At 44.1% G+C, this 20,832-nt stretch overlaps 1 protein-coding gene across 1 annotated transcript in view; it reads right to left on the bottom strand.

Annotated features, from left to right (window-relative positions):
- The window catches only part of LOC124788890 (nuclear pore complex protein Nup107), a 244,504-nt gene that overhangs the window by 176,701 nt on the left and 46,971 nt on the right, over positions 1 to 20,832 (bottom strand). The window contains exon 2 of the mRNA XM_047256175.1: positions 13,785 to 13,922. Within this exon, the coding sequence (XP_047112131.1) occupies positions 13,785 to 13,922 (138 nt within the window). The remainder of the gene's footprint in view (positions 1 to 13,784; positions 13,923 to 20,832) is intronic.

Genomic DNA, 20,832 nt, shown 5'->3' with positions numbered 1-20,832 from the left:
ACTGTGATTCTAAAAGCAGGCGTAAATCCTATTTGTTGGATCAAAGGCCATGGACGTTCCACTGGAGGAGAGTCATGATGAGAGAAAAATGAAGGGGTGTCACCTCAGCAGCTGCTGAATGCCAGTCTGTGAAGACCCACTGCTACAGGGCACAGAGGCTGGAGCATCCTGCTCCATGAGATCTACAGAGGCGTCAGAATTCTCCCTCTGACGATCTGTGGAGTCCAGGGCAGAAAACAGTGGGTTGTGTGCACCGGCAACACTGAGGTCAGCTGGATGAGGGTGAAATGAAATAATTGTATGGCATTGTTGGCCGGGAGGCCCCATGCAGGGGAGTTCGGCTACTGTATTGCAAGTCCTTTTTAGTTGACCCCACTTCGGCGACTTGCGAGTCAATGATGATGGAATGAAGATGAAAGACACACAACACCCAGTCATCACAAGGTAGAGAAAATCCCTGACCCCGCCGGGAATCGAGCCCGGGACCCCGAGCGCAGGAAGCGAGAAGTGAGAATGCTACCGCAAGACCACGAGCTGCAGACTGGATGAGGGTCTCAAGTGGAGACACTTTCGAAGAGGATCTCCGAGTCGGCAAAGGCGAAGACCATTTGTGTTTCTTTGACTTCTTGGATCCTTTCTGGTTGGCAGAGGAAGACTCCTTTTCTTTTTTTTTTTTTGTTGGCTGGAGGGATATATGAAGTCTTCGCGGGAGTATTCCTTCTGTCCCTTCTGGCCCGCCGGTTGTGTAGCAGATGACTTTGCCTTGTGAGGCGAAAGTCTGGTGGCTTGATGCACAGCTGGAGGTGGAGACAGGGATGCTACCATGACACTGGGTGATTTCACAATCGCAGTGCCGAATTTGAGGTTGTATGTCTCCGTGGCTGAGGCCTTCGTGGAGCGAGATGTATCAAGAACAGTACTGCAAGTGCCGGACGGTAGACTGCAGGATTTCCAACTAGCCAACAACTTGCGAGCAACTGGGTAAGGCACTTTTTCCTTCAGCCAGATCTCCTGCACAGCCTGATCATCAAGATACATGGGACAATCTTGGGAGGAGGCAGCATGGTTGTCAGTGCAGTTGATACAGTGCCGAAGAGGAGGCGGACAATCACCCTCATGGGCATTCCTACCACAGGTTACATTCGGCCGAGAGTCGACAGGACATTCGAGCGTCGTTATAACGACATTTGTAGCAGCACATTGGGTTCGGCGTGTATGGTTGGATTGTGATAACTTCGTAGCCTGCTTTGATCTTGCACCACTCTATCAACAGTGAGAAAAAGAGTGCATGTGGGCACTACAGATGCATCTACCTTTTTCACCACCTAATGGACTTGCAATGACACCCTGATCAGAGAGGAATGTTGGATTTCTGCCTCAGTCAGACCACCAAGCAGCCTATTGCAAACAACACCACAAGAATAATTCAATATTCGATAGGCCTCGAAACGAACAGGATTGAACTAGAGCTCCAAGTGTTAATAAAAAGCACTGAATCTCTAATCATAAACGGTGAAGAAAAATGGTGAAAGCCGAAAGTATGTTCAGACAAAATATTTACAAGGACCCAATCATGTTCAGAGAGGATGGATTAAATATAGTTGGTGGTGCAGTGTACCTTGCTCTCTGAAGTAATTTAGCTTGTTGTGAAATTGGAGTAGATAGTTCCTATAAGTTAGTATTATTTTGTGTGTGTGTGTGTGTGTGTGTGTGTGTGTGTGTGTGTGTGTGTGTGTTTTTAGGGCACAAAACAGCTAAGGTCGTAAGTGCCCTGTAGAGAACCATAGAATGCCGGGACCGCAAGGGTAAAAAAAAAAAACCATTGCAAGATCCAATACAAAAAGGAAGAAAAAACAAATCTAAAACATCAACACATTACAGAAGAGTACCTAAAAGACGTCGACAAGACACCCGAGTCACCAGGTAGAAATCAAATCTCTTGTCATATTACTGCTTTTTTAAAAAAAACTTAAAATGCGAGCCACAGCTCGCATGTCATCTGCTAAAGTGTCCGGCAAAGCGGGCGGCATCACGACCCTGAAACGTAAGTGACTAAAATAGGGGTAGAGGATGGCTGGCTACAGAAAGGACAGCTGGGTACAGGGTCACCACTCAACAAGTGACGGTGACTAAAGCAGCAGTGTCCTATTCGCAACCGAGCTAACATTACTTCCTCACGGTGAGACTGCCGGGAGGAAGTTGACCAGGCTGTTGGGAGAGGTTTGACTTCTCTGAGTTTGTTCCCACGAAGAGAGCACCAATGATCATGCCAAAGTGAGGTGACACGCCAATAGAGAAAAGTACAAATATCTTGAGAGGTAACAGAGTAAGAGGTGGGCCGACCGAGATGGACGGCGGCCTTGGCTGCAGCATCAGCAGCGTCATTCTCAGGCAAACCAACATGGCCAGGAATCCACGTGAACATCACTTGGGCTTCCCCATCCGGGAACAAATGGAGGCAGTCTTGGATCTGTTGAACGATGGGGTGGACTGGATCGGTATCATCTAGACTCAGAAGGGCACTGAAGGAGTCAGAGGTAGTGAACAGCCTGATAGAGGGCAAAAAGCTCTGCTGTAAAAATTGTGCACTGGTCAAGAAGCCAGTATTGAAACTTATCAGCCTCAATGACAAAAGCACTGCCAACACCGTGGGCGGACTTGGAACCATCAGTGTACAAAAATATGCTATCGGCAAGTTGTGAGCAAAGTTCGAGAAATTTGCAGTGATAGGTCAGCTCAGGAGTCTAATCTTTCGGGAACGAGCTGAGGTCAAAATGTACACAAACCTGTGTCTGAAGCCAAGGTGGTGAAGGGCTCTCACACATTCGGAAAGTGGCAGGAAGTGTGAACTGCAGCTGCTGAAGCAGGTGACCAAAGCAGACACCGGGAGGCCGCAGAGAAGAAACATACATCTCGTACTGGCGGTCAAGAATGTCATAAGAAAAAGGGTCAAAGGTTGGGTGGCCTGGCATGGAACAAAGCCGACACACATACCTACTGAGTAAGACGTTGTGCAGGTATGACAGTGGTAGTTCACCGGCTTCTGCATAGAGATTCTCAACAGTGCAAGTACGGAAGGCACCTGTGGCGAGACGGATTCCCAAATGGTGTATTGCATTTAGATGGCGTAAGACAGAAGGCCATGCAAAGGAGTAGACAATGCATCCACAATCCAACTTGGAGCAGACAAGAGATCGATAGAGGCGGAGGTGGACAGCCCGGTCAACTCCCCATGAGGTACCACTCAATACACAGAGGACATTTAGGGACCGGGTGAAGTGTGCAGCCAGGTATGACATGTGGGGAGACCAACTGAGTTTCCTATTGAACGTAAGCCCTAAGAACTTCATTGCATCCATGAATGGGAAAACATTTTGGCCCAGTCACAAGGACGGTGAAAGAAACGTCTTGTACTGCCAGAAGTTGACACAAACGGATTTGGTAGCAGAAAAGCGGAAACTGTGGTGTCACCGCCAGAAACCACACTTGCTAGGTGGTAGCCTTTAAATCGGCCGCGGTCCATTAGTATACGTCGGACCCGCGTGTCGCCACTGTCAGTGATAGCAGACCGAGCGCCACCACACGGCAGGTCTAGAGAGACGTACTGGCACTCGCCCCAGTTGTACAGCCGACTTAGCCAGATATGGACCACTGACAACTACGCTCTCATTTGCCGAGACGATAGTTAGCATAGCCTTCAGCTACGTCATTTGCTACGACCTAGCAAGGCGCCATAGCATTGGATATTATTTTATATTGTGGTTATAACATGTACCGTCAAGAGAGATGTTCTACAATTGTGGATTAAAGTTAAATATTATATCAACTACGTACTTTATTTGCTACTATTAATTCCCTTAACTGTTCCAGACCTCGCACCAACCTGCGTGAGCTTAAGCGCGTGCCTTTCGGCTTCCTCTCATTGTGACTTGGCTGTCTTGCCAAGTCACAACAGAAACCATTTGTGACACTTCACTTCACAAATAGAGACAGTCCAGACAATGCTGAAGAGTTGCAGGAGACATGTCCGTTGGGAGCTGCAATAAATAGCAAAGTCATCAACAAAAAGAGAGCCGGAAATGCCAGCTGGAAGGCAGTCCAAAATGGGGTTGATTGCTATGGTGAAGAGGAAGACACTCAGTACAGAGCCCTGAGGTACCTCGTTCTCCTATAATGAGGAACCCACACGTACATGGAAAACTCAGTCCGTTAAAAATTCCCCAATGTAAGTGGGAAGACGCCGCGGAGGCCCCATGTGTGCATAGTACGTAGAATGCCTGTCCGCCAACAGGTATCATAGCCTTTCTCTAAATCAAAGAATGCGGCCACTGTTTGTCGGTTCTGCAGAAAATTATTCATGATGAACGACCGCGGGGTGACGAGATGATCAACCACTGAGCGGTGCTTTCAAAACCCACATTGAACATTAGTGAGAAGATGGTGTGACTCCAGCCACCACACTAATCGACCATTGACCATGTGTTCCATCACCTTACAAACACTGCTGGTAAGGGAAATTGGATGATAGCTGGAAGGAAGAGATTTATCTTTACCAGGATTAGGTAGGGGAACAATAGTAGCTTCACGCCAAAGCATGGGAAATACACCATCAGTCCCAATACGGTTGTAGGTATCGAGGAGAAAGCGTTTTCCCACAGGAGGAAGATTCTGTAGCACGAGGGCGTGGATTGTATCGGGCCCAGGAGCAGAAGACCTGGATGAGGAGAGAGCACACTCGAGCTCCCTCATAGTAAAAGGAGTATTGTACCATTCTCAATTCAAAGAGAGAGAAGAGATTGCACGAGCCTCCTCTGCCTGTTTCCGAGGAAGGAAGGCAGGATGGTACTGGGTGGAACTTGAAACCTCCGCAAAGTACTGACCAAAAGCGTTGGATACATCGACAGGGTCAACAATGACGTTTGCCACCACAGTCAGACCAGGAACCGGGGAGTGGGTGGTAGTACCGTGAAGCCGGGCAGGCCACCACAAACGAGAGAGACCAGAGTAAAGCTGTTGAACAAGCTTGTGAAGGAAACCCAGCATGCTTTCTTGCCTTCTTTAATAGTGTGACGGCACTGCACACGTAGTTGCTTATAGCGGATGCAGTTCGTTAATGTAGGATGACAGTGAAAGACATGAAGCACACATCTTCGGGCACGAATCACACTGCCGCACTCCACAGTCCACCAAGGGACCGGGACCCGACTGGGAAAAGTAGTAGTATGCGGGATAGAGGATTCAGCAGCCGAGAGAATAATGTTCACAAGGTGCTCGACCTGATCACCACAGCTAGGCAATGGCCGTTTGTCAAAGAATGCCAAGGAGGAATATAGCCTCCAGTCAGCAAGAGAATTTCAAATGAGCGGGCCGCTGTGGTGAGGTATGATGGTACAGGCGAGTCTCACAAGGGAAGTGGTCACTCGTGTAAGTATCAGATAGAGCACACCACTCGAGACGTCGAGCGAGCTGGGCAGAGCAGATCGAGAGGTCTAAATGGGAATAAGTGTGCATGGAATCAGAGAGAAACGTGGCTTCGCCAGTACTAAGGCACACAAGATTAAGATGATTAAGAAGACCCGCCAAAAGAGAACCTCTCAGGCAGGTGACAGGCGAGCCCTGAAGAGGATGATGGGCACTGGTGTCACCGAGGAGCAGAAAGGGTGGAGGAAGCTAAGCAACAAGCTGCATCATGTCTGCCCTAGTGCCAGCAGAAGACGAAGGGTGCAGAGGGAAAAGGCAAATTCAGGAAGGAAAACACAGGCAGCAACTGCTTGCAGGTGTGTGTGCAAGGGGATAGGACGATGACAAACATCATCTCGTGGAAGCAGCATGACCCCACCACGAGCAGGAATCCCTGCCGTAAGGGGAAGGTCTATCTGTAGCAAAGTAAAATACCCCACTCATACGGTTATAGTTGGTGGGGACTTCAACCTTCCCTCGATATGTTGGCAAAAATACTTGTTCAAAACCGGTGGTAGGCAGAAAACATCTTCCGAGATTGTCCTAAATGCTTTCTCCGAAAATTATTTCGAGCAGTTAGTCCACGAACCCATGCGAATTGTAAATGGTTGCGAAAACACGCTTGACCTCTTAGCCACAAACAATCCAGAGCTAATAGAGAGCATCATGACTGATACAGGGATTAGTGATCACAAGGTCGTTGTAGCTAGGCTCAATACCGTTTCTTCCAAATCCACCAGAAACAAACGCAAAATAATTTTATTTAAAAAAGCGGATAAAGTGTCACTAGAAGCCTTACTATGAGACAATCTCCATTCCTTCCGAACTGACTATGCAAATGTAGACGAGATGTGGCTCAAATTCAAAGATATAGTAGCAACAGCAATTGAGAGATTCATACCTCATAAATTGGTAAGAGATGGAACTGATCCCCCATGGTACACAAAAAGGTCCGAACGCTGTTGCAGAGGCAACGGAAAAAGCATGCAAAGTTCAGAAGAATGCAAAATCCTGAAGATTGGCTAAAATTTACAGACGCGCGAAATTTGCCACGGACTTCAATGCGAGATGCCTTTAATAGGTTCCACAACGAAACATTGTCTCGAAATCTGGTAGAAAATGCGAAGAAATTCTGGTCGTATGTAAAGTACACAAGCGGCAAGACGCAGGCAATACCCTCACTGCGCAGTACCGATGGTACTGTTACCGACAACTGTGCTGCTAAAGCGGAGTTATTGAACGCAGTTTTCCGAAATTCCTTCACCAGGGAAGACGAATGGAATATTCCAGAATTTGAAACACAAACAGCTGCTAGCATGAGTTTCTTAGAAATAGATACCTTAGAGGTTGCGAAGCAACTCAAATCGCTTGATACGGCAAGTCTTCAGGTCCAGATTGTATATCGATTAGGTTCCTTTCAGATTACGCTGATACAATAGCTCCCTACTTAGCAATCATATACAACCGCTCGCTCACCGATAGATCTGTACCTACAGACTGGAAAATTGCGCAGGTCGCACCAGTGTTTAAGAAGGGTAGTAGGAGTAATCCATCGAACTACAGACCTATATCATTGACGTTGGTTTGCAGTAGGGTTTTGGAGCATATACTGCATTCAAACACTATGAATCACCTCGAAGGGAACGATCTATTGATAAGTAATCAGCATGGTTTCAGAAAACATCGTTCTTGTGCAACGCTTACTCTTTATTCGCACAAAGTAATGGCCGCTATCGACAGGGGACCTCAAGTTGATTCCGTATTTCTAGATTTCCGGAAAGCTTTTGACACCGTTCCTCACAAGCGACTTCTAATCAAGCTGCGGGCCTATGGGGTATCGTCTCAGTTGTGCGACTGGATTCGTGGTTTCCTGTCAGGAAGGTCGCAGTTCATAGTAATAGATGGCAATTCATCGAGTAAAACTGAAGTGATATCAGGTGTTTCCCAGGGAAGTGTCCTGGGACCTCTGCTGCTCCCGATCTATATAAATGACCTGGGTGACAATCTGAGCAGTTCTCTTAGGTTGTTCGAGAATGATGCTGTAATTTACCGTCTAGTAAGGTCATCCGAAGACCAGTATCAGTTGCAAAGCAATTTAGAAAAGATTGCTGTATGGTGTGGCAGGCAGGTGGCAGTTGACGCTAAATAACGAAAAGTGTGAGGTGATCCACATGAGTTCCAAAGGAAATCCGTTGGAATTCGATTACTTGATAAATAGTACAATTCTCAAGCCTGTCAATTCAACTAAGTACCAGGGTGTAAAAACTACGAACAACTTCCGTTGGAAAGACCACATAGATAATATTGTGCGGAGGTGTGCCAAAGGTTGCGTTTCATTAGCAGGACACTTAGAAGATGCAACAAGGTCACTAAAGAGACAGCTTACACAACACTCTTTCGTCCTCTGTTAGAATATTGCTGCGCAGTGTGGGATCCCTACCAGGTGGGATTGACGGAGGACATCGAAAGGGTGCAAAAAAGGGCAGCTCATTTTGGACTATCACATAATAGGGGAGAGAGTGTAGCAGATATGATACGAGAGTTGGGATGGAAGTCATTAAAGCAAAGACGTTTTTTGTCGCGGCGAGATCTATTTACAAAATTTCAGTCACCAACTTTCTCTTCCGAATGCGAGAATATTTTGTTGAGCCCAACCTACATAGGTTGGAATGATCATCAAAATAAAATAAGAGAAATCAGAGCTCGAACAGAAAGGTTTGTGTGTTCGTTTTTCCCGGGCGCTGTTCGGGAGTGGAATGGTAGGGAGATAGAATGATTGTGGTTTGATGAACCCTCTGCCAAGCACTTAAATTTGAATTGCAGAGTAATCATGTAGATGTAGATGTAGAAAGAGCAAAATGGTCATGAGGACGTAGCTGTGCTGCGAGGGCTCACCAAAGAGCAGTGAGCCCCCTGGGAAGGGAGTTAGTATGAGTAAACATTATACCTGACACTTCGTAGAAATTAAAAATTGGTTCCTTCTAGTGACCTGCTTACTCAGATGAAACAGTTGTTGAACATATCAAAGAATACATCAAGTCTCATTTCAAGCAGGTACCAGCCTTATAATTGGTGGTGACTTCATTCAACCTCGATATGTTTAAAAAAAACATGTTTAAAGTCTGTGTTGGGCATGAAACATCATCTAAAATTGAACTGAATGCTTTCTCAAAAAATTATTTTGAATTATTTCTTCAGGAGCCTACTCAAAGTTTAAATGGTTGTGAAAACATACTTGACCTTTCAGCAACAAATAATGCTGACCAAATAGGGAGCATCGAAGACAGATACAGGTACTAATAACAAGGTTGTTGTAGCTAGAGAGAATACTGTAACATCCAAACACACCAAAAATAAATGCAAAATACATACATTTAAAAAAGCAGATAAAAATTCTGTCCGACACCTTCCTAACAAGGAAACCTCCCCATCGCATCCCCCTCAGATTTAGTTATAAATTGACACAGTGGATAGGCCTTGAAAAACTGAACACAGATCAATCGAGAAAACAGGAAGAAGTTGTGTGGAACTATGAAAAAATAAGCAAAATATACAAACTGAGTAGTCCATGGACAGGATAGGCAACATCAAGGACACTGTGAACTGAGAAGCGCCGTGGTCCTGTGGTTAGCGTGAGCAGCTGCGGAACGAGAGGTCCTTGGTTCGAGTCTTCCTTCAAACGAAAATTTTACTTTCTTTATTTTCGCAAAGTTACGATATGTCCGTTCATCCATTGACGTCTCTGTTCACTGTAATAAGTTTAGTGTCTGTGTTTTGCGACCGCACCGCAAAACCGTGCGATTAGTAGATGAAAGGACGTGCCTCTCCAATAGGAACCAAAAACATTTGATCGCAAGGTCATAGGTCAACCGATTCCTCCACAGGAAAACACGTCTGATATATTCTATACGACACTGGTGACGGCATGTGCGTCACATGACAGGAATATGTTGTCGAACAACCTAACTTGCACACTTGGCGAATGGGTAAAAAGATTCTTCTACCTTGCCCGATTTAGGTTTTCTTGTGGATATGATAATCACTCCCAAAAAGTGATGAAAACATAAGAGTTTGTCACATAAACTGCAACAAATGAATGCAACAGTTTCACAGTTTTCCCTGTGCTCTGTCAAAACATATGTTTTTTACGTTTTCAAATGTTTCCGTGTGTAGACCGTCAAATCCTGCATATGTCCAAGCAAATCTGAACATGTTCTGGAATTTTGGAGAGCGAAGTTGATTATGTGTGAGTGCCTGAACTTTGATAATGCTCTGAAAATAAAAAATTAAACTTTTCACTCGAGAGAAGACTTGAACCAGGGACCTCTCGTTCCGTAGCTGCTCATGCTAACCACGAGACCACGGCGCTCGTAAGCTCACACTCTCCTTGATGTTACCTACCTTGCGCATCGACTACTCAGTTTGTATATTTTGCTTATTTTTTTTCATAGTTCCACACAACTTCTTCCTGTTTTCTTGATTGATTTGTGTTCAGTTTTTCAAGGCCTATCCCTGTGCCAACTTATAACTAAATCTGAGGGGGGTGCGATGGGGAGGTTCCCTCGTAAGTAACAGTCTCCACTCCTTCCAATTTATGTAAGCATAGGCCTGGCATGGTTTACATTCAAAGAAAGTGTTGACAGAATTGAGATATATATACCAAACAAATTAATAAGAAATTGTACACAAAACAGGTTAGAACACTGTTGCAGAATCAACGAAAACAGCATGTCAAATTTACAAGAACTCAAAATCCCCTATATTGGTGAAGTTTTACAGAAGCTCGATATTTAGTACAAATTTCACTGTGAGATGCTTTTAGTAGTTTCCACAAAGGAACTGTCTCGAAATCTGGCAGAAAACCCAAAGAGGTTTTGGTCGTATGTAAAGTACGCCAGTGGTTAGATGCAATAAGTACATTCAATGCACAATTACTATGGTGATATTACTGACGACAGTACCAATAAAGCATAGTTACTTTATATTGTTTTCCAAAATTCCTTCATAAAAGAGGAGTAAGTAGCTATACCAGAATTTGAATCAACACCAACTGCCAACACGGGTATCTTAGAAGTAAATATCCTCGGCGTAGCGAAGCAGCTTAAAACAATGAGGGCAAGGCTCTCATCCAGACTTTTTGTATACCAGGCACGTTCCTTTCTGAGTATGTTGATATAATAGCTCTGTAGTAGACAATCATATACACCAGCTCGGTCATAGAAAGATCCATACCCAGAGACTGGTAAGCTGCACGAGTCACATCACCAATACCCAAGAAAGGAAATAGGAATTACCTCAAAGAAAACCATTTATTGACAAATGGCCAATACGGATTCAGAAAATATCCCTCTTGTGAAACACAACTAGCTCGTTATTCTCACAAAGTAAGAAGTGTTACTGACAGGGGACGTCAAACGGATTTCATATATTTAGATTTCCAGAAGGTTTCCGATACCATTCCTCACACGTGACTTCTAATCAAAATTGCATACCTATGGCGTGTGAGAAATGTCACAGTTTGTAATAACTGATACAGTTATTGAGTACAACAGAAGTAATATCTGGTGTTCCCCAAGGAAGTATTATAGGCCATCTGCTGTTCCTGACCTACATAAAATAAAAGGAGACAATCTGAGCAGCCCTCTTTAGATAGTTCGCAGACTATCCTGTCATTTACTGCCTTGTAAATCCATTAGATGATCAAAATGAATGACAAAATTATTTACACGAGATATCTGAATGGTGCAAAAAGTGGCAATTTACTCTAAATCACTTAAAGTGCAAAATCATTCACATGAATACAAAAAGGAATCTGCTAAATTTTGGTTACCCAATAAATCATACAAATCTACAGGCTATAAACATAACTAAATATTCACGGATTACAATTACAAATAATTTAAATTACAAATAATTTAAACTTGAATGAACGTACAGATAAATTTGTAGGGAAAGCAACCTTCTGGAATATGCTGTGTGGTGAGAGATTTGCATCAAATAGGATTGGCGAAGGACATGGAAAAAGTTGAAAGAGCAGCAGCTCATTTTGTGTTGTTGTGGAATAGGAGAGAGAGTGCCATGGATATGATACACGAACTGGGGTGGCAATCTTTAAAACAGTGGTGGTTTTCACTGTGGCAAATCTTCTTGTGAAATTTCTGTCACCAACTTGCTCCTCAGAGAGTGAAAATATTCCATTGGCACCAACCTACATAGGAAGAAATGATAATCATAATAAAATAAGAGGAATCAGAGATCACATGGAAAGATTTAAGTGTTGGTTTTTTCCATGCACTGTTCAAGAGTGGGAAAGTTGACAAGTAGCTTTAAGATAGTTCAATGAACCCTCTGCCAGGCAGTTAATTGTGGATAGCAGAGTAATCATGTAGATGTAGACATGACATGGCAAAAAAGTTTTTTTTTTGTTGATGACAGCAACATCATCATCACTGATAGAATATCATGAAACCGTAGAGGATTTTTACGATTGGGCAATATGTAAAAAAATTAACACTTAAGATAAAGAAAACAAACAGTACTCACTTCAGCATAAAGCAGGAAAACAACTACGTTGCATCAAGCACACATGATAAATCTACAGATAGTGCAATAAACACGAAGTTCCCAAGGATGGATACTGATTGTTAACTAAAATGAAATGAACACACAAAAATACTAGGAAAAGAAGGTAATTGGCATGTTATGTTCTTAGAGTTCTATCATCGGTTTGTAACATCCATTGTCTTACGGTGACATCCTGTTCCCTTTTACACTAAATTTGTAGTTATAAGATTCTTTTCTGGAGACCAAAAGTGTAAAACATGGAAACAATTTTTAAACTATAGAAAAAGTCATAAGAATAACAACTAGCAATCAGGCTCATAATGAAGAATTGTTTAGAAAACAGAGTATCCTTACTGCAAGATATTACATCTACCAATCTGAGGTACATATCAGGGAAAACAGCACGAAGTACTTCAGTAATAGTTCTATTCCTAATCACGAAACGAGAGCCATTCTCGACTTACATTTACCAGGAAAAAGAAACAAGAACCTCCAAACAGCTTCTTCTAACTAAATAAAATTGTATACTAAATTGTTCAAGGAGGTGAAGAAGATTACTAAAAGAGATCAGTTTAAAGAGGCAGCTAGAACTTTCGTTGGAAGTAATGCATATCACACAAATAAAGACTACACAAAATACTCCGGCTGGTGATTAACAATTGAAAGGGAAAAGTACAACAGCTTGTCACATTACAGTACATGATCACGATGTTACCTAGAGGAAATTGTGTGTAAATCTAAGGAAACTGTACAATAGTGACCATCTGAATGAGATACTGCAGTTGTTAAGGTACTTATCTTACATTCATGAGGATAGAGTTTGCTCTCTGTCCAGCCATCTAGATTTGGATATTATGTCATTTTCTTAAACTATTTCAGGTAAATACTGGCATGGTTCCTTCATTACGGAAACGGTCAACCACCCATCCTATCCTCATAAAAGTATACATATATTTGTGTGTATCTGTATTCTGAGTTAACAATGTAGGAAAAGGCAAGATTGCTGCTTATCATAAAGGAGATACATCAAATTGCAGACAGGCAGTCAAAAGACACTCACATATTGCTTTCACCAACAGCCTTCGACAGTAAAAAACACACACACACACACACACACACACACTCTCTCTCTCTCTCTCTCTCTCTCTCTCTCTCTCTCTCTCTCTCTCTCTCTCTGATGAAGATTGTGGCCAAATGGCCAAAAGCTATATGTGTCTTAATTGTGCCTGTCTGCAATCTGACATGTCAGTTTTACAGAGAGTAGCAATCCGTCTTTCCATACTTTGTCGATATTCCTACCTGGAGTTTCCGTTTTATTCTGATTTACTTATTTTCACTGCATTACGATGAAACATCATTGTTAGACGATCCTTAGATGAACGAATGAATGAAGAAATAAATAAACACACTTGTCATTTGGATTGTAATTGAGCTGAGACTGTCTAGGATCTCCTCCCACTTTCAACACAACTTTAGTTGATAAAACTTGATGCCTGTGAACAATTGAAGACTGGGCACTAGTTCACACAGTGTGATAAGTTGCAGGTTCTTCCCCCAGATTACTGGGTAATCTTGTTTATTACAAGAAAATTAGGGGGTATAAAACTTCCAAAATGCAGCATCCAAAGTGACCACCTGATGATTGTTGTCTCTAGAAATATGTTGCTCAAATTTGATATTTTTCAGATTATTTCAATACACAAAACAGTGCCCAAATATTATGGGAATATTACAGTCACAGAAACAAATGTAAAACTTACAGTTAACTTCATAAACAGATTCTTCTCTTATTGTAGTGCTGTGCAGTGCAGTGACGTCACACTGAGCTAATGTTACAGACAGGTCTGTAACTCCTCTTCTTTGATGTGGTGAACACAGCACACTGAACTCTGAATGATCTATAACAATTAAATGAAAAATTAAAATCATGAAAACTTAGACGGGATACACAGCAATAATTAAAAGGCAAAACTAGCCAAATATTACACATCTTGAACCACACAGAGAAACACTAAAGCGAGATACACAAAATATAGAAGAACATGAGAGGATAAAACCCAACAACTGTACCATAAACTAGGGACTGTTTACTTGTTACAGAACAAAATGAGCAACATGTAAAGAAGAAAACAATACATAAAATAACATAACAAAATATAAAACCTAGTATAATTCATAGAGCACCACAATTTTTTTTTATGTTCCATCATAATTATGGCCACGGGGCTTAACAGATTTTGGAGAGGCGTTTATGAAGTCTTTCTACTCTACATGAAATCGTCTTAGTGGACATTCATGAATAATGGGGTCTACTATCTGCTCCATTGGACCATAATCTCATTCAGAGCTGTGTACATTCTTCAATTTATAAATAAAATGATGGGAACTCCAGGTTGAAATATCAAAAATATCAGGAGAAGGATAGATTGCTACTTATTGTAAAAATGACCCATTGAGCTGCGGACAGCCACAACAAAAAGAATGTTACATATTACAGCTTTCAGTCAAAGAACGGACACACACACACACACACACACACACACACACACACACACACACACACACACACAAAGCAAGCACACCTCATGTATGCGTGACGACTAATATTGGTAGCTCTGACTGGGATGCCGCATCCGAATGCATGCACATCCAAAGGAACACTGCAGTGTTCTTCTTAACGACACAGGCACCGCAATATCGTATCACAATGAATAGTACTGATGTACCTAAAGAGAGGGGGGGCTTGGCGTGGTGGGTGGGGGGTGCGGGGGGAGGGGGGGGGGGGGGGAGAGAGAGAGAGAGAGAGAGAGAGAGAGAGAGAGAGAGAGAGAGAGAGAGAGAGAGAGAGAGAGTGTGAGTGTGAGTGTGAGTGTGAGTGTGAGTGTGAGTGTGAGTGTGTGTGAGTGTGAGTGAGTGTGTGTGAGTGTGTGAGTGTGTGTGAGTGTGTGTGAGTGTGAGTGTGTGTTCTCCCAGTTTTCTGATAATGTTTCCAATTCTAATTTTTTGTCTGGTTGTTTCAAGTGTATAGTTTCAGTGCAACTGATGGTGGCAAGTTATAGGAGATGCATACCAAATCAGTAAAACACCTGCACACAAGTGAGATTTGTGAACTATCATTTGGGAACGGTTCACAATGATTGTGATGGCCTTCCCTGGTAAAGACAAATTTTGCTGTAGAGTAATTCCATGAAAAGTGAAACCTAAATTGCACCTTTTAAAACACAATACATATTGTCTACTTATTCATAAATTCAAAGGTCAGAATATATAATTTCTGCAACTGTGCAATACTTCACAGCATAACTTTGTATAGATTATATTTTTACTGAAGAACTGATGAGGATTTATTCGAAGTGGAATGAATTTTGGTAGACTAAATTTTGATACTAAATCTATTTCTTTGCTACTTCAATTTTTTTTTTCAGAATGTAACAACATTTCCAAATAGTTTCAAATAACGTTTAGAAACACTTTATACATTTTGGAAACAAGAGAACCCTTTTCCTGTTGAAAACGTAACCAGTTAAATATAAAAGTTAGCAACACAACCATAGTTTTATACTTAATGGAACAAAAAAAATTATGCTCTTTTTAATTAGCTATAAGAGATAACATTCTGGTGGAAAATATTTTGCAACATATCACAATTGCCAGAAATGCTGTCACAGATGTAGCACTAACGAGACATAGCTCTAATGAAACAAGGAGTGCAAGACATTTTTCAAATAGGTGTTTGACACATTCCAGCAGTATGACATTTAAAGAAGTATGAAGAATTCAGTGTGTTTCCTTGTTGCTCAGATGAACCCATCAGCTAGTACCAATGGAATAATGACAAGTCAGGAAGATGGAAGTTATGCAGATGGGTTCTGTACATCACATTTTCAAAATGCTGGAGAAATAATTACCAAGTTTCCTTATTCACTGTTTTGTTCAAAATTAAGCAAAGTTCCTTCTTCGAAACAATGAAAGTGTCAAATGGCTCAGATAGCATTTTCATTCTCCAGACTGATTTTAATGATAACTTCGGTACTGTTTATCATACGGAAGTGAAGAGCTGATAGTGGAGTAACAAATCACTATTTACACACCAGTGGGGAAAAATCACAAGAATGATGAAGGGCAACAAACATGTAAATAGCCAAAAGGGACAAGAAAAGCACAGAAATGCAAGAAATGGGATGAAGAGATTAAAACAACAAAGCAGATTACCATGGCTGGCTGACCATGAGAATAAGAAAGGAAAAGCCAGCCACACTGCAACACATTAAAACCTCCACCTCAGAAGCACTAGAGTGGAGGATACAGAGGGACAAAGGACATGCACTAAAACTTATATCAAATGATAAACCCCACCCTCACGAATAAAATGTAAAACTAAATCAGCTGATGCGTTGTCAGATAAAATTAACAGCAACAAGTCTGGTAACCCAAGATTTCGTCGCTGGGCAGAATATGGGCCACTGTCAACCGGGCACCGCACCGATGTTCAGCGGGTCTTAACGGTACAGGAGGTAACCGTGGGTCGTCCAAGTGTGGCCAATGCAGAGCTGGCAGATGACAACTGATTCCCTGCGAGAAGCCCGCATGGAAGTCTTCCACACATTCATAGTCTCCTTAATGAGACGCAGTTCGTTGTGTGTACTGTTATGCCATTCCATCTCCCATAGCCGAAAAACCCTACGGCATAACCAGAATGCAGGTAAGGTTCAGAGATGCTCATCTCCAGAAGCAGTTTCACCGTAACCTGTTTGGCCGCCCTGTCGGCAAGGTTGTTGCCTGGGATTCCAATGTGTCCTGTGGCCCACACAAACACCACTGAACAATGGGACTGTTCCAGGGCATAGATGGACTCCTGGATGGACGCTACCAAGTGATGGTGAGGGTAGCACTGCTCGAAAGCTTGTAGGCTGCTCAAGGAATCAGTACACAGAAGAAACTATTCCTCAGGGCATGAACAGAGATACTGAAGTGCATGGAAGATGGCCACCAGCTCTGCAGCGAATACACTGCAGCCATTGGGCAAGAAATGCTGTTCAAAATGCCTATGTGGACGTAGGGGAAGCCAACGTGACAGTCAGCCATCGAGTCATCAATGTAAACCACTTCAGAGCCCCGGAACACGTCAAGAATCGAGAGGAAGTGACAGCAGAGAGTGGCAGGAGCAACTGAGTCCTTAGGGTCATGAGAAAGATCCAGACAAATCTGTGGCCTAGGTGTGCATCATGGAGGTGTATGCGGATAGACCTGGATGGTAGGTGGTAAAGGGAAGGACTCCAGTTCAGACAGAAGGGATCACATGCGAACCGCAATCGTTAGCCCTGACCTGGGGCCCCAATACGAGAGATGAACTGCCGCGGGTGGAATAAGGAGATGGTAATTCGGATGCTCAGGAGAACTACAAATGTGTGCAACATACCTGGCAAGCAGTTGTGCACAGCAGATCTGCAATGGAGGGACTCCGGCCTCCACCAGGACACTGGTCACTGGACTCTTTCTAAAAGCTCCTGTCACTAGGCGAATGCCACAGTGGTGCACTGGGTCGAGTACAAGCAACACTGAGGGAGTCGCTGAACCATAAGCCAGACTCCCAGGGATTAAACGAGGGCTTTGTAGAGCTGCAGCATTGTAAAGTGATCTGCACCCCAGTTGGTGTTCCTCAGGCAGCGGAGGGCATCGAGGTGCTGCCAGAACTTCAGCTTAAGCTGACGAAGGTGAGGTAGCCAAGTCAATTGGGCATCGAAAACCAGTCCTCAGACTCAATATGTCTCCGCTAGTGAGTTGATCATCATAAACGCAAAGTTCTGGTTCTGGATGAATGGTACAATGCTGACAAGTGCATTGCACATCACTTAGCGGCCGAAAACTGGAAGCCGTGCGCAAGAGCATATGACTGTGCATTGTGGATGGCTCCCAGTAGGCACCATTCAGCAACACTGGTGGAGCAGTACGAAATGCAGAAGTTTTTTTTTTTTTGTGGTTTTACGGCGCAAAACTTCTATGGTCATTAGCACCCAGCCCGTGACTTAGGAAACAGGAAAAAACCGAAATTTAAAACCAGCAGCAATGGGAACAAAGTCATAAAATTTGAGAACTTAAAAGCAGAAGGAATGCTTAAAAATCCACTACAGAAAGGGGTTGGTTGTCCCCAAAAAAAGCTTCAAATGACTGACGTCATTTCACTGTCACTAATAAACTGGAGAACGCGGTCGGCTGAGCGCGTGTCATCTGCTAAAATCGACGATAGATCAGGCGACAGCTGTAGACGGGCGCGTAACGGAGTAAAATAGGGGCACTCAATTAAAAGGTGTCTTATCGTCCACAGCTGAGAGCAGTGGGGACAGAGTGGGGGAGGATCGCCGCTTACAAGATGTCTATGGCTAAAAAGACAGTGCCCTATCCGGAGTCTAGCTAAAATTACCTCCTCCCGACGACGCATTCGGGAGGAAGAGGTCCAAGCGCAAGGAAGGGCTTTCACTTCCTGCAATTTCTTATGGGGAAGTGTTGACCAATGCGCATGCCATAAATGAGCAACTTGGCGACATAAACCGCTCCGTAGATCGGTGAAGGGAAGCGACTGAAGAGCTGGCCAAGTAAGAGAGACTGCAGCCTTGGCCGCTATATCGGCCGCCTCATTTCCACAGATACCAGCGTGTCCCGGGAGCCAGAGGAACGCCACTGAGACGCCCCCCAGGTGGAGCAAGCACAGACAGTCCTGAATCCGGTGGACCAGAGGGTGCACAGGGTAAAGAGCTTGGAGACTGAGGAGAGAGCTGAGAGAATCTGAGCAGATTACGTACTGTATCTGCTGATGGCGGCGGATGTAGTGGACAGCCTGGAGAACAGCGTAAAGCTCCGCAGTATAAACCGAACACTGGTCGGGAAGCCGAAAGTGATTTGGGGTGTCGCCAACAATATAGGCACTCCCTACACCTAACGATGTTTTCGAGCCGACGGTGTAAATAAATGTGGCGTCCGTCATTTGTGCACATAGAGCAGCAAATGCCCGACGGTAAACAAGTGTAGGGGTACCATCCTTGAGAAACTGACATAGGTCACGGAGCAAGTAGATCCGGGGACGGAGCCAAGGCGATGCTGTACCCCCAAGTTGTCAAGAGGGTTTTAGGAATGCGGAAGGAAAGAGAATGGAGCAGTTGACGGAAGCGGACTCCCGGGCGTAGTAGGGAGGAGGAGCGGCCTGCATACCCTACATCAAAGGAGGTGTCGAAAAAAAGGTCATGGGCTGGATTAGCAGGCATGGAAGACAGATGGCTAGCATAACGACTCAGAAGGACTGCCGGCCGATTGGACAGCGGAGGTTCGGCAGTCTCAGCATAAAGGCTTTCCACAGGGCTGGTGTAAAAAGCTCCAGACACTAAACGTAATCCACGGTGGTGGATAGAGTCGAGACGACGAAGAATAGACGGCTGAGCAGAGGAGTAAACTATGCTTCCATAGTCCAATTTCGAGCGCACTAAGGCGCGATAGAGGCGGAGAAGGACCACTTCGTCCGCTCCCCAGGAGGTACCATTCAGGACACGGAGGGTGTTAAGGGATCGCAGACAGCGAGCCGAAAGATAGGAAACGTGGGAGGACCAGCACAATTTCCTGTCAAACATAAGACCCAAGAATTTAGCGACGTCGGAAAACGGAAGGTTGACAGGACCTAGATGGAAGGAGGGCGGAAGAAACTCATTACGTCGCCAAAAATTAACACAAACGGTCTTACTGGGTGAGAAACTGAAGCTGGTTTCGATGCTCCACGAGTGGAGGCGATCGAGACATCCTTGAAGACGTCTTTCAAGAAGGCTGGTCCGTTGAGAGCTGTAGTAGATCGCAAAATCGTCCACAAAGAGGGAGCCCGAGACATCAGGAAGGAGACAATCCATAATTGGATTTATGGCGATGGCAAACAGTAGAACACTCAGCACGGAGCCCTGGGGTACCCCGTTTTCTTGGGAGAAAGTACGGGAGAGAGTAGTGTTCACCCGCACTCTAAATGTGCGCTCTGCCATAAATTCACGAATAAATAGGGGCAGCCGGCCTCGAAAGCCCCAAGAGAACAGTGTGCGGAGGATGCCTGTCCTCCAACAGGTATCGTATGCTCTCTCCAGATCAAAAAATATTGCTACCGTTTGGCGTTTACGGAGAAAATTGTTCATGATATAAGTGGAGAGAGCAACAAGATGGTCAACTGCAGAACGATGCTTTCGGAATCCGCATTGGGCTGGTGTTAAAAGACTGCAGGATTCCAGCCGCCAAGCTAAACGGTAATTCACTATACGCTCCAAAACCTTACAGACACTACTCGTGAGAGAAATGGGGCGATAGCTAGAGGGGAGATGTTTGTCCTTTCCAGGTTTCGGAACGGGAACGACAATAGCTTCCCGCCATCGTCTGGGAAAGGTACTGTCGGTCCAAATTCGATTATAAAGGCGAAGGAGGTAACGCAGACTATGGGTTGATAAATGCAGCAACATTTGGACATGGATACCATCCCGTCCTGGGGCGGAGGAGCGAGAAGAAGAGAGGGCATGTTGGAGTTCCCGCATGGAGAAAACAGTTTTGTAGCTTTCGTGATTTTGAGAGGAGAAGGCAAGATGTCGCACTTCCGCTGCACGTTTCTTCGGGAGAAACGCTGGCGGGTAATTTGAAGAGCTCGAAATCTCAGCAAAGTGCTGACCCAATGAGTGAGAAATTGCGACGGGGTCTACTAAGGTATCATGCGCGACAATGAGCCCAGAGACCGGGGAGAAACTAGGCGCGCCTGAGATCCGTCGAAGCCGACTCCAAACTTCCGAGGAGGGA

Source organism: Schistocerca piceifrons, chromosome 1, assembly GCF_021461385.2.
Source record: "Schistocerca piceifrons isolate TAMUIC-IGC-003096 chromosome 1, iqSchPice1.1, whole genome shotgun sequence".
NCBI classification, from domain to species: Eukaryota; Metazoa; Arthropoda; class Insecta; order Orthoptera; family Acrididae; genus Schistocerca; species Schistocerca piceifrons.
This window is presented reverse-complemented; position numbering and strand designations above follow the sequence as displayed.